This window comes from Moschus berezovskii, chromosome 7, assembly GCF_049115385.1.
Source record: "Moschus berezovskii isolate FMDL1 chromosome 7, NW_MosBer_1.0, whole genome shotgun sequence".
Classification (NCBI taxonomy): domain Eukaryota; kingdom Metazoa; phylum Chordata; class Mammalia; order Artiodactyla; family Moschidae; genus Moschus; species Moschus berezovskii.
In genome coordinates this window covers 4,115,231-4,128,371 of record NC_142466.1, presented here as the reverse complement: position 1 = coordinate 4,128,371, position 13,141 = coordinate 4,115,231, and the positions used below count along the sequence as shown (strand labels likewise).

General features: G+C 38.4%; 1 protein-coding gene across 1 annotated transcript; it reads right to left on the bottom strand.

Annotated features, from left to right (window-relative positions):
• Window positions 1–10,528: 10,528 nt before the first annotated feature.
• Window positions 10,529–11,461, bottom strand: LOC148777235 (olfactory receptor 4C11-like). Its single transcript, XM_088837630.1, has one exon. The coding sequence runs from the start codon at window positions 11,459–11,461 to the stop codon at window positions 10,529–10,531; it is 933 nt and encodes a 310-aa protein (XP_088693756.1).
• Between the last annotated feature and the right edge of the window lie 1,680 nt (window positions 11,462–13,141).

Here is a 13,141-nt window from a genome sequence, read left to right as displayed (position 1 = left end):
ATGTATAGATATGAGAGTTAGACTATGAAGAAGGCTGATCACCGAAGAATTGATGCTTTTGAACTGTAGTGCTGGAGAAGACTTTTGAGAGTCCCTTATACTGCAAGGAAACCCAACCAGTCCATTCTAGAGGAGATCAATCCTGGGTGTTCATTGGAGGGACTGATGCTGAAGCTGAAACTGCAGCACTTTGGCCACCTCATGCGACGAGTTGATTCACTGGAAAAGACTCTGATGCTGGGAAAGGTTGGGGGCGGGAGGAGAAGGGGACGACAGAGAATGAAATGGCTAGATGGCATCACCAACTCTATGGACATGTGTTTGGGTGAACTCCGAGAGTTGGTGGTGGACAGGGAGGCCTGGCGTGCTGTGATTCATGGGATGGCAAAGAGTCGGACACGACTGAGCGACTGAACTGAACTGAATAACCTATTATATAATAGTATACATACTAGGGCTTCACAGGTGGTACTAGTGGTAAAGAATCTGCCTGAACATGCAGGAGACACAAAAATGCAGTTTCTATACCTGGGTCAGGAAAATCCCCTGAGTAGGGAATGGCAACCCACCCCAGTATTCTTGCCTGGAAAAATTCCATGGGCAGAGGAGCCTAGTGGGTTGCAGTCCACGGGATCACAGTGTTGTAACATGACTGGGAACACACATACATACATACTAACATAACAATGTTATATAACTAATGTATATGTAATATATGTGTAAGTATACATGCAATATAGCTAATTATATAATAATATTTAATATTATTATATAATAATATATGAAATGTATTATAATGCACACACAATATGTGTGTGTGTATATATATATATATACATAGGTCTGAAACAGTCCCAGACTCTTTCAATGGTAATTAGGTTACCCTTCTGTCATTGTTTTCTGACAGTTAAGAACATGATTTGAGTGATTAGTTAGATTCTGTTTATTAGTTCTTTGATATTTTCATTTTGGAATTTGCTCCTTTCTCTTTAGTCTCTCACCTGTTAATGGGGAAAACAGCCATGCCTAGATCTATGGATTGTTACTGAGATTATCAATAAGAAACAATATATTTTATTTCTTTTCTTTTTACTAGAATAAATATTTTGAACCCATATAAATTGATGAATTCAGTGATATCAAGTTCCAGTTTGATAGAATTTTATACATATTCAAAGAATGGTCCTGGGTTTGGCCTTTCCCATTTTCTTGCACCAATTTCTAATCTGCATCTTACAGAATCTAAGTTTGGTATTTTTTTGTCGTTGTTGCTGTTCGTTATTTCACTAGGTATTCTTTGCAGAGATTATCAGCAATATCCCTTTGACAGTAACTCTGTTCAATCGACTTTGCGTTCTGGCCACATTTATATTTCACGTGAAATAGCTTTACTTCTAAACCATTTCCCAATAGCAGTTTTCAACTGGGCATTCCTCAAGGTATAGATTAAGGGATTTAAAATGGGGGTTATCATAGTGTAGAATACAGCCACTGTTTTATCAATAGGCAAAATAACTGCAGGTCTCATGTATACAAATGTTCAGGTCACAAAGAATATGACAACTGTTGTGATGTGGGAGACACAAGTGGAGAGGGCTTTGCGTCAGGCCTCCGAGTGTTTTGTCCTTAGGGAGTGCAGAATGACCACATAGGAGCCAACCAAGAGAAGGAAGTTTAACAGACAGAGAACATCACTTTTGGCAGCAATGAAGAGCCCTAGAGTGTGGGTATCAGTGCAGGCAAGTTCGAGCAAAGGGTTCAGGTCACACGTAAAGTGATCTATGACATTAGGGTCGCAGAAGGGTAATCTGATGATGAAGAGGATCTGTATGACTCGGTGAAGAAAGCCTCCCATCCATGCCACTCCCACTAGCAACCAGCATAACCACCGATTCATGATGGTTGTGTACTGCTGCTGCTGCTAAGTCACTTCAGTCGTGTCCGACTCTGTGTTACCCCATAGACGGCAGCCCACGAGGCTCCCCCGTCCCTGGGATTCTCCAGGCAAGAACACTGGAGTGGGTTGCCATTTCCTTCTCCAATGCATGAAAGTGAAAAGTGAAAGTGAAGTGGCTCAGTCGTGTCCAACGCTTCGAGACCCCCTGGACCGCAGCCTACCAGGCTCCTCCATCCATGGGATTTTCCAGGCAAGAGGACTGGAGTGGGTTGCCATTGCCTTCTCCGGTTGTGTACTGCAGGAGCTAGGAAGTGTTCCCAAAAGATTTGATGCATGCATCCTTTGAAAGTACCGGTTTTCTTTTCACAGAGTGAATCTATGACCAGTTTAGGGGTATCAACACAGGAATAGCAGACATCAATAAAGAAAGATGAGCCAGAAAGAAGTACATTGGGGACACCAATAATGGGCTGGTGGTGATGGCGACCACAGTGAATACATTTCCTGCTATAGAGATGATGTTCAGTTCAGTTCACTTCACTTCAGTCACTCAGTCATGTCCAACTCTCCGCGACCCCATGAATCACAGCACACCAGGCCTCCCTGTCCATCACCAACTCCCGGAGTTCACCCAAACTCATGTCCACAGAGTCGGTGATGCCATCCAGCCATCTCATTCTTGGTCGTCCCCTTCTCCTCCCTCCCCCAACCTTTCCCAGCATCAGTAGACAACCGAAAACACAACAAATATGATTTTCTGCATCTTTGGATTTTGCATGAGTCCCAGTAGAATAAACTCTGTGACATTGTTCCTATTTTCCATGTTTTTCGTGTTCTTATTGATCACAGTACCTTAAAAAGTCACAATTTTTTAACACTACCTTGAATTTTTGTTTTTCATCTAATAAATAGCAATTGCCTAGATTCTATATATATCTAAATTCGAATAAGATTTTTTAAGATGGAAAATATTCTGATATCTTAAACATTTTTCAACTATGAGTACATGAGGATTTGAGTGCAAATATTAGAATATAAGTACAAGAATATGGGCACATGAGTGTAGGCATGAAGGCAAATTTGAGAAAGAGTGAATTTTGCATATAACTCTCGTAAAGATTTTTTGTGTGTGTGTGATTTGGACCAAGTGAGCTTTGAAGAGGTTCCGTAAGGAGATGGAGATCAAAATATTATGTATAACAGAGTAATTAAGCATTCACATTAAGTGTTATGGGGAACCCATAATAGGAAAAGAATGAATATAGGGGACTCTGGATACTGTAATAGAACTGAAAAGCCATGTTGCCTAAATCCAATAATTTAACCGTAGCTAACAGTGATTGATTGCTCTGTGCATGGCATGGTAGCGACCTGCACATGGCATTATTTCATCCATTTGCACAAGGTAAAGGATATCAGAGACTAATGTTAACAGTAAGACTAATAATGATAGCAGAAAAATGTAATTATAGCCACTAGCAACAATAAAACTCGGTTTAAAATCATAATGAACACTTACTGTGCTCTACATGTTTTTTCAGACATCTGATTATTTAATGCTCACTGCAGACCTCTGAAATGATTACTACTATCATTTTTATACTTATTTTTCACACTAGTGAGTAGACGTTTATAGAAAGTAAGGATCTTGACAAAAATCAAGCAACTAATGAGAGCAGATCTAAGACTAGTTCAGATTCTACTTCTTTTTATTTCCTCCAAATACTTAAATAGTGTTCTATCTTATTAGGTTAAAATAAACCATGTTGATCTAAAAAGAACCTTTACATATAATCACAATAATTATAATTAATGTTACTTCAGAGGTGAGTGTCTATGAAACAGTGTCACTTAATAAATGTAAATATATATACACAGACTCAGACACATACACACAGTAAAACTTGCTGAAATTCTTAATTTTGAATAACCACGTAATACTACTTTTATTGAGGGTCAATTTTAGTTTTATCTCTTCCTCACCCTTATTTCTTTTCTCCACAATTTCCCTACAACGCATTAACCTACAGACTCTTCTGCAAAATGCTGAAAAGATGATTCCTGCAGTTAAATATATTGATTTGAGAATCAGAAGAAAAATAAAACAGATAAGGATCTTGTCTTTCCCCACTTGCAGCTGCTTGATTCTGGGGTATATTTCTTGTCAGCTTACATCCTAGTTTCCTCTAGTATCAAATGAGAACAATAATGTCCACCTCACAGGCTGTTATGAGAACGGATTGAGGAAACATATATGAATATATCCACCACACTGCAGAGGACAAAAAGAGGACCTTCACTTATTTTCATGACTATGGCAATCCACTCCAGTGTTCTTGCCTGGAGAATCGCAGGGATGGTGAGCCACATGGGCTGCCATCTATAGGGTCACACAGAGTCGGACACAACTGAAGCGACTTAGCAGCAGCAGCAGCAGCAGCATGCACCTAGGAGACAGAAAGAATTGGTATTTTAATCAATAATACAAAGAAATATTTAACCATGCTATAAACTGAGGAATAATCATCTGGAATTTTATTTTTAAAAAAGCCACAGAGACTCACATTATCCATAATGATTGATCACAGGAAGAGCTCTCCTTATTCATGTTTGGATTAAACAGATGAAGATTTACATCATTTAGTATTTACACTTAAAGAAGGCAATGCCAAAGAATGCTCAAACTACGGCGCAATTGCACTCATCTCACACGCTAGTAAAGTCATGCTTAAAATTCTCCAAGCCAGGCTTCAGCAGTATGTGAACAGTGAACTCCCAGGTGTTCAAGCAGGTTTTAGAAAAGGGAGAGGCACCAGAGATCAAATTGCCAACATACGCTGGATCATGGAGAAAGCAAGAGAGTTCCAGAAAAACATCTATTTCTGCTTCATTGACTATGCCAAAGCCTTTGACTGTGTGGATCACAATAAACTGAAACACTCTGAATGAGATGGGAATACCATACCACCTGACCTGCCTCTTGAGAAACCTGTATGCAGGTCAGGAAGCAACAGTTAGAACTGGACATGGAACAACAGACAGGTTCCAAATAGGAAAAGGAGTGTGTCAAGGTTGTATATTGTCACCCTGCTTATTTAACTTATATGCAGAGTACATCAAGAGGAACGCTGGGCTGGAAGAAGCACAAGCTGGAATCAAGATTGCTGGGAGAAATATCAATCACCTCAGATATGCAGATGACACCACCCTCATGGCAGAAAGTGAAGAGGAACTCAAAAGCCTCTTGATGAAAGTGAAAGAGGAGAATGAAAAGGTTGGCTTGAAGCTCAACATTCAGAAAACAAAGATCATGGTCCCATCACGTCATGGGAGATAGATGAGGAAACAGTGGAAACAGTGTCAGACTTTATTTTTTTGGGCTCCAAAATCACTGCAGATGCTGATTGCAGCCATGAAATTAAAAGACGCTTACTCCTTGGAAGGAAAGTTATGACCAACCTAGACAGCATATTAAAAAGCAGAGACATTACTTTGCCAACAAAGGTCCGTCTAGTCAAGGCTATGGTTTTTCCCGTGGTCATGTATGGGTGTGAGAGTTGGACTGTGAAGAAAGCTGATCGCCGAAAAATTGATGCTTTTGAACTGTGGTGTTGGAGAAGACACTTGAGAGTCTCTTGGACTGCGAGGAGATCCAACCAGTTTATTTTAAAGGAGATTAATCCTAGGTGTTCATTGGAGGGACTGATGTTGAAGCTGAAACTCCAATTCTTTGGCCACCTCATGCGTCGAGTTGACTCACTGGAAAAGAGTCTGATGCTAGGAAGAATTGGGGGTGGGAGGAGAAGGGGACGACCGGGAATGAGATGGCTGGATGGCATCACCGACTCTGTGGACATGAGTTTGAGTGAACTCCAGGAGTTGGTGATGGACAGGGAGGCCTGGCGTGCTGTGATTCATGGGGTCGTGGAGAGTCGGACACGACTGAGAGACTGAACTGAACTGTCAATGTAAAAGTCTTGAGTGTGAAGTGTGTTACAAATTTGCTTTCATTCTCATGATTAGTCTTAATTATTAAAAGATATGTCTGTTGGCAAAAGAAGAGCATCTGGTGTTAGAGAATTGAGTCCTACAAAATTCTTATTCTCTATGAGCCTCAATTATTTCTTCATCTGCTAAAGTAGGTAATAATATTCATTAACCCTCTTTAGAGGAATGGGGTAAAGATTAAACACTCTATTATACTATTTGAAAAATGATGAACCATAGTCATTACTATATATGGAAACAAAGAATCTTTAATTAGAGTCAGCACTATTGAAGAATACTCTTTCAGATCTTATATGGTCTTAGTGATATTTAGGGGTATTCAGAACTAATCTCATTTGTAAAACAGACATATTCTTGGGATAAATAGCTTTCAGTACAAAAACTATGACACACTCAGAAAGACAGTATTCATACAATTCAGTACCGTTCAACAGTGGATAAGTAAGTCGTTTTATAAGCCTTAAATCTTCACTTCTAGCCTAAAGAATCAAAAAGTTTTCACAGAAAACCTGGAACTTAACTTCATAATGGATTCAGCTGGAGCAGTATGGAGAAATGTTCTTCCATTGATGGCTCTCATTTCATGGTCAGGAGGCACAATGTGTGGTGGAAACACACCAGAGTATTCATTTCACCCTTGATCAATCTTGCTCTGTAGATGTGAACAAGTAAAGGAAACATTTTTGCCTGCAATGCATGGATATTTAAAGAGGTCCCCACTAAGATTCAAGTACTTTGTCTTATAGTTTCTTTTTCTCGCCCAGGAATTAATTACATCTTTGAAGAGACATTTGAAAAACACCTATTCTTGAGTGGGGACTTGTATTCCCTGCACATGCAACCTAAGCATGTGAAATCCCTTTCTCTATCTGAATCTGAGTTTCTATGAATGCTGAATGTTCTGTGAAGACTGACAATGGCATAATTCTAGTGTGGGATCTGCAATACTGTTATGTCAGAGAGAGAACACTCATGTCAGATAGAGACTTCTGTCTTCTTTTCAACATTAAACCTTTTCTGGAAACCCAGTTTTGATTGGGCTTCCCAGGTGGAGCTAGTGTTAAAAAATCTGACTGCCAATGCATGAGACATGAATCACAGATTGCAATGCAAGCATAAAATTGATGGAAGCCACTTCAAAGTACTTGAATTCAAAACGTGTTTCACACCTTACAGAGTTACATGGGCTTCCCATGGGGGCACAGTGATAAAGAATCCATTTACCAATGTAAGAGACGCAAGAGATGTGGATTTGTTTATTGAGTTGGAAGATCCCATGGAAGAGGAAATGGTAACCCACTCCAGAATTCCTGAAAAATTCATGGACAGAGGAGGCTGGTGGTCTTTAGTACATGGAGTCACAAAGAGTCAGACACAACTGAGCAACTGAACACACACACAGAGGACTATGGAAGTGACTCAGATAGTAAAGTGTCACTTGCCATGCAGGAGACCCAAGTTCAATTCCTGGGTTGGGAAGATCCCATGGAGAAGGGAATGGGTACCCACTCCAGTATTCTGTCCTGGAGAATTCTATGGACAGAGGAACCTGGGCTTCCCAGGTGACTCAGGGGTACAGAATACACCTGCCAGTGCAGGAGATGAAGGTTCAATCCCTGGCGGGTAGGGAAGATCTCCTGGAGAATAAAATGGCAACCTACTCCAGTATTCTTGCTTGGGAAATCTCATGGACAAAGGAGCCTGGCAGGCACAGTCCATGGCATAGCAAAAGAATTCAACATGATTTAGCAACAACAGCAATAAATTGTGAAATGATTTCTCCCACGTGGTTCAGTAACACATCCATAACCTCAGCTTTATTTTCTTTTCTTTTGGTGAGAGTATTTAACTTCTATTCTCTCACCAACTTTCAGTGATGTAATACAGTCACCATGTTTTCAACTGTAGCCATCCTATGCTACATTAAATTTTCAAAACTTTTTCATCTTGTCACTGAAAGTTTGTAGAACTTCATCAACCTATTTCTGTTTCCTCAAGCCCTCAGCCCCTAGCACACATTTTTCTATTTTCTGTTTCTATGAGGTGACTATTTTTCTTAATTTATTTTGAATTGTAGGATACTTGCTTTACAATATGGGTTTGATTTCCACCATCCATTGACATGAATTAGCCATCTATGTTCCTCCCTCCCACATTCACCCTTTCCCAGCCCTCTAGGTTGTTACAGAGCCCCAGTTTGAGTTCCCTGAGTCATACAGCCAACCCCCGTTGACTGTGTGTTCAACATGTGGTGGTGTTTATGCTTGCTGGCTTCTCTCTCCTCTCACCGTCTCCCCCCTTTCCACCCCCACTTTCATCCATAAATCTGTTCTCTATGTCTGTGTCTCCACTGCTTCCCTGCAAATAGGTTCATCAGTATCATCCTTCTAGATTCCATGAATATATGTGTAGATATATACATGGAATGTTTGTTTTTCTCTTTCTGACTTCTTTCTGTATAGGCTCTAGGTTCATCCACCTCATTGGAACTGACTCAGATTTGTCCCTTTTCATGACTGAGTATTGTTCCATTTTGTGTATGCACCACAAACTCTTTATCCATTCATCTGTGAGTTGACTATGATTTGTTATTCTTTTGGCTTTTATTTCTATTCCACATTAACTCATATTTAAAGCTGATGACACAAAATGTAAAAAAGTTTGACACTTGTTCCCTAAAGTTTTCTTTATTTCTTAGTTAATGTGTTTAACATTCTCTTAGGTTAATATTTAAAACTGTTAACAATACTGGGCTGATATACGTAGTGAACAATTATAATTATAAATACTATAATTATAAATTGCATTCACTGAATGAAATAAAAATGTTTTGGTAAATATATATGATGTAGATATATATATTTTTTAAAATACATTTTGTAATGGACAGGGAGGCCTGGTGTGCTGCTATTCATGGTGTCGCAAAGAGTCAGACACGACTGAGTGACTGAACTGAACTGAACTGATGATGAAAATAATTAACACTTACCATGTTGTCATGTCTATTCAGAGTTCTTTATATATCAGTCAGTTCAGTTCAGTTCAGTCGCTCAGTCATGTCCGACTCTCCGAGACCCCATGAATCACAGCATGCCAGGCCTCCCTGTCCATCACCAACTCCCGGAGTTCACTCAAACTCATGTCCACAGAGTCGGTGATGCCATCCAGCCATCTCATTCTCTGTCGTCCCCTTCTCCTCCGTCCCCCAACATTTCCCAGCATCAGAGTCTTTTCCAGTGAGTCAACTCGTCACATGAGGTGGCCAAAGTATTGCAGTTTCAGCTTTAGCATCAGTCCTTCCAACGAACACCCAGGATCGATCTCCCTTAGAATGGACTGGTTGGATCTCCTTGCGGTACATATACTACCTTGTTTAATCCTTACAACAAGCCTATAAGATAGGGGTTATTTTCATTTCCGATATACACACAAAAATGAGGTCCAGTATTCCATCTCTCTGCCTTGAAATTAAAGGACTATGAGGTGGTAGAGACAGGATTTAGATTCGTAGAGTCTGAGTTCAAAGCTCATACTCTTAATCATTATGTTCTATACTCATCTCTAAGCTAGAATAAAAACAGTTCATAACCATTTCATCGATTCCTAACTTTTCATGTGTTGTAGACCACAATGCAGATGTGTGAATTAAGGGATAATGTGGATTAGTCATCTTTATTTATTACAGGGAATACATATGGATCTGGTTTAAAGCCTTGCTTCTGGTACTTCTTAGCAGAACCTTAAGGATACGTTCACTTCTCTGAACTCCAGATTTTCTGTTTGCATATTTTCAACAGACACATGGAACTTTGTAATATTTTTTGAGACATAGCATGAAAGCAAAAATAGCACTGGATACATATCAGGCATTCTACTTCTTCCAGAGAGAAGTGAAAGGATGCTTAGATTTCATAGTTCCTCTTTTCCATGAATTACTTTTGAGGGCAGGTGAATATCTAAAATTATACATTGTGTGTATATTATGTTCTAAAAGTTGTTTGAAAATTGCATCATTCCCCAATTTTAACTACAAATACTTTATAAACACTTAAAAAGCTTCTAAATTTTCTTCTCTGTTTAACTTCTTATTCTATTAACTTTATTTTTCACCTGCATGTTAACTCATTTTATTTTCTTCTTTACCTCTTAACTTTATCACTCATTCATCTGAAATACAAATAACTATGACACCCTGTATAGTGTCTGCATGTATATTTGTGTGTACTGGGTTTATGGAGGAGTAAATTAGATGATTTTATGATGGAATCTTTATTGTGTTTTTTTTTATATAATATATGGCCCTCCTCATGCATTGCATGTAGACACTGAACTTTGCATAGACCTGAAAATTTTTTAAAAAATGAGAAAAACAAAACTCAAGCTATTTTACTGAGTTTATTTCAAAATAAACTTTGACAAGAGAACAAGGTTAAAATTGGTAAATTTTGTCGATGTAAGAATGAGAAACCTTAGCGTTCATCTTACCTGTGAACTAGAAGAAAGTAGCAACTCATACCCTTTTATGAGAGAATATATCATTCCCACAATAAACACATACTATAACATATCTGTACAGACTCAGTCAAACCATGACTCGATAAGTAATCAAGCAAGGCCCTCAATTCATCTTTTACTTTTTGAGGTAATTCCAACATGCCATAACTTTCTCATGGCATTTTTCACTTCTGCATTCCTTAGTGTGTAGATTAGTGGATTGAGGAAGGGTGTTCCAATAGTATAAAATACTGTCACTATCTTGTCCATGGGAAAAGTGGTTGCGGGATGGGAATATATAAATATACATGGCCCAAAAAATAAGACAACTACAATGACGTAGGAAGTGCAAGTGGAGAGAGCTTTTTTCCTCCCTTCTGCACTGTGGTTTCGTAGTGAATGCAGGATAACAATATATGAGATTATGACAATTATAAAACTGCTTGTGCAAATGAACCCACTATTAAACACTACCAGTAGGTTCATCACATGAATATCCATGCAGGCAAGTTTCAACAAGGGCTGCATATCACAGCAATAGTGATCAATCAAATTGGATCCACAGAAGGGCAATCTCAAGGCCAGGATAATCTGAGCCATAGAATGTATAAAGGATCCTATCCAAGAAAGAACAGTCAAGATGATGCAGGCTTTCTGGCTCATGATGGTTGGATAATGCAAAGGCTTGCAAATGGCTGCATAGCGATCAATGGCCATGAGGACCAGGACAAAGATCTCCATGGAGCCAAAAAATTGCAGTGCAAAGACTTGAGTCAGGCACTCACTGTATGATATGATTTTCTTTGCAGACAGAGCGTCTATAATTAATCTGGGAGCCATGGAAGTTGAAAAGCAGGTATCAACCAAGGACAAATAAAATAGGAAGAAGTACATGGGGCTCCCAAGTGTCCGGCTAGACTTGATGGTCACAATAATAAGCAAATTTCCCACCATGGTTCCGAAATAGAAAATGAGGAAGATTACAAATACCATTTTCTGTCTCTCAGGATCCTCTGTCAATCCTAACAGTATGAACTCAGTTACACTCTTATTTTTCAGCATTGTTTCACTTGATGAGATGAAAGCACTGGCTAGAAAAAAAAAAATTCTGCAAAGGAGAAAAGGAAAGGTATTAATGAATACAAGGGTTTGATCCCATAAGTGTGAGATTGTCACTATTCAATGGGCACTCATTTATCTGCTATGTATTACTTTTACCTGAAGGAAAAGGAATATATAATACTTAATCTATTCCCTAGATTGCATATGAAAATAATAGTACAAGAAACAGGAAAACAATGAAAAATAAATTATTCTTCAGACATAATAAGTACACACACAAGATAGAGGGTGAGACAGAGAGAAAGAAACAATAAACATAAAATTTTAGTAACAAATACACAGTAATTTGGTCCAGGCCATCATTTCACTTATTTTAATAGGTTGCTTTTGACTAAATTTACTTTTTATTCTACTTCTCAAACATTTTGATTGCTTACAGTTTTAAAGTCACTCCTATTATTAACATGTAAAATCTTTAATTTATAGTATGCTGTCTACTTCATTGTTTTTCTGAGTCTTTCAATATGCTTTCTTAAGACACAGAGTCTCAGTGAGTCTAAAATGAAGGAAAAATATAAGTAAAACATTTGCCATAAATCAGAACACTGTTTCAATTTTCAGGTTTAAAATCAAGCACCAGAAATTTATTTATTTATTTATTGTCCTTTAAAAAAATTTTTTTTAATTTTATTTTTATTTTTTTATTGGAAGCTAATTACTTTACAATATTATATTGGTTGGTTTTGCATACATTGACATGAATCTGCCCCGGGTGTACATAAGTTCCCCTTCTTGAACAGCGCCAGGAATTTAGAAAAAGGAACTCAAGAAGCTCCAAGTCACACCTGGAATATTTCATTAACATTTTTGTGATAAATGTCTTGAATGTCCTGTACTCTCATCTTACCTAAGAGAATTTGGAAATTAAAAGGAAACTATTATTTATCATATCTAGCTAAACGCTAAACAGTAGAAAAATTGGTTTAAGTCCCCTATATTAGGGCTTCCTGAGTAGCTCAATGGTGAGAAGAATCTGCTTGCTGATGAAGGAGATGCAGGAGAAGTGGGTTTAATCCCTGTGTTAGGAAGATCCCCTGGAGAAGGGAATGGGAACCCACTCCAGTATTCTTGCCTGGAAAATTCCATGGACAGAGAAGCCAGGTGAGTTACAGTTCATGGGTCACAGAGTAGGACACAACTAAGTGAAGGAACATGCATTCACACTTTATTCTATTCAAATGAAAGTTAATAGCAAATTACAAACGTCAAACTGGACAAGTATGTTTGCTACTTTTATGTGAGACAAAATCATAATTTTCAAATATGAAGGATTTCACTTTTTAGGCTTAAAACGCGGCAAAGTAAATACTGGTGAAATAACCCATTTTAAAAAAGACTTTTCTGCTTATTAAATATAATTAGGGGCTTCCCTGGTGGCTTAGATGTTATAGAATCTGTCCGCAATGCAGGAGACCAGGGTTTGTTCTGTGGGTCACGAAGATTCTCTGGAGAAAAGAATGGCTACCAACGCCAGTATTCTTGCCTGGGAAACCCCATGGACAGAGGAGTCTGATGGGCCACAGTCCATGGGGTCACAAAAATCAGATAATTAACAACATGAAAATGTGCTCAATTGTATTCACTAATTAATACATTCAAATTTAATGTCTATTTAGATGA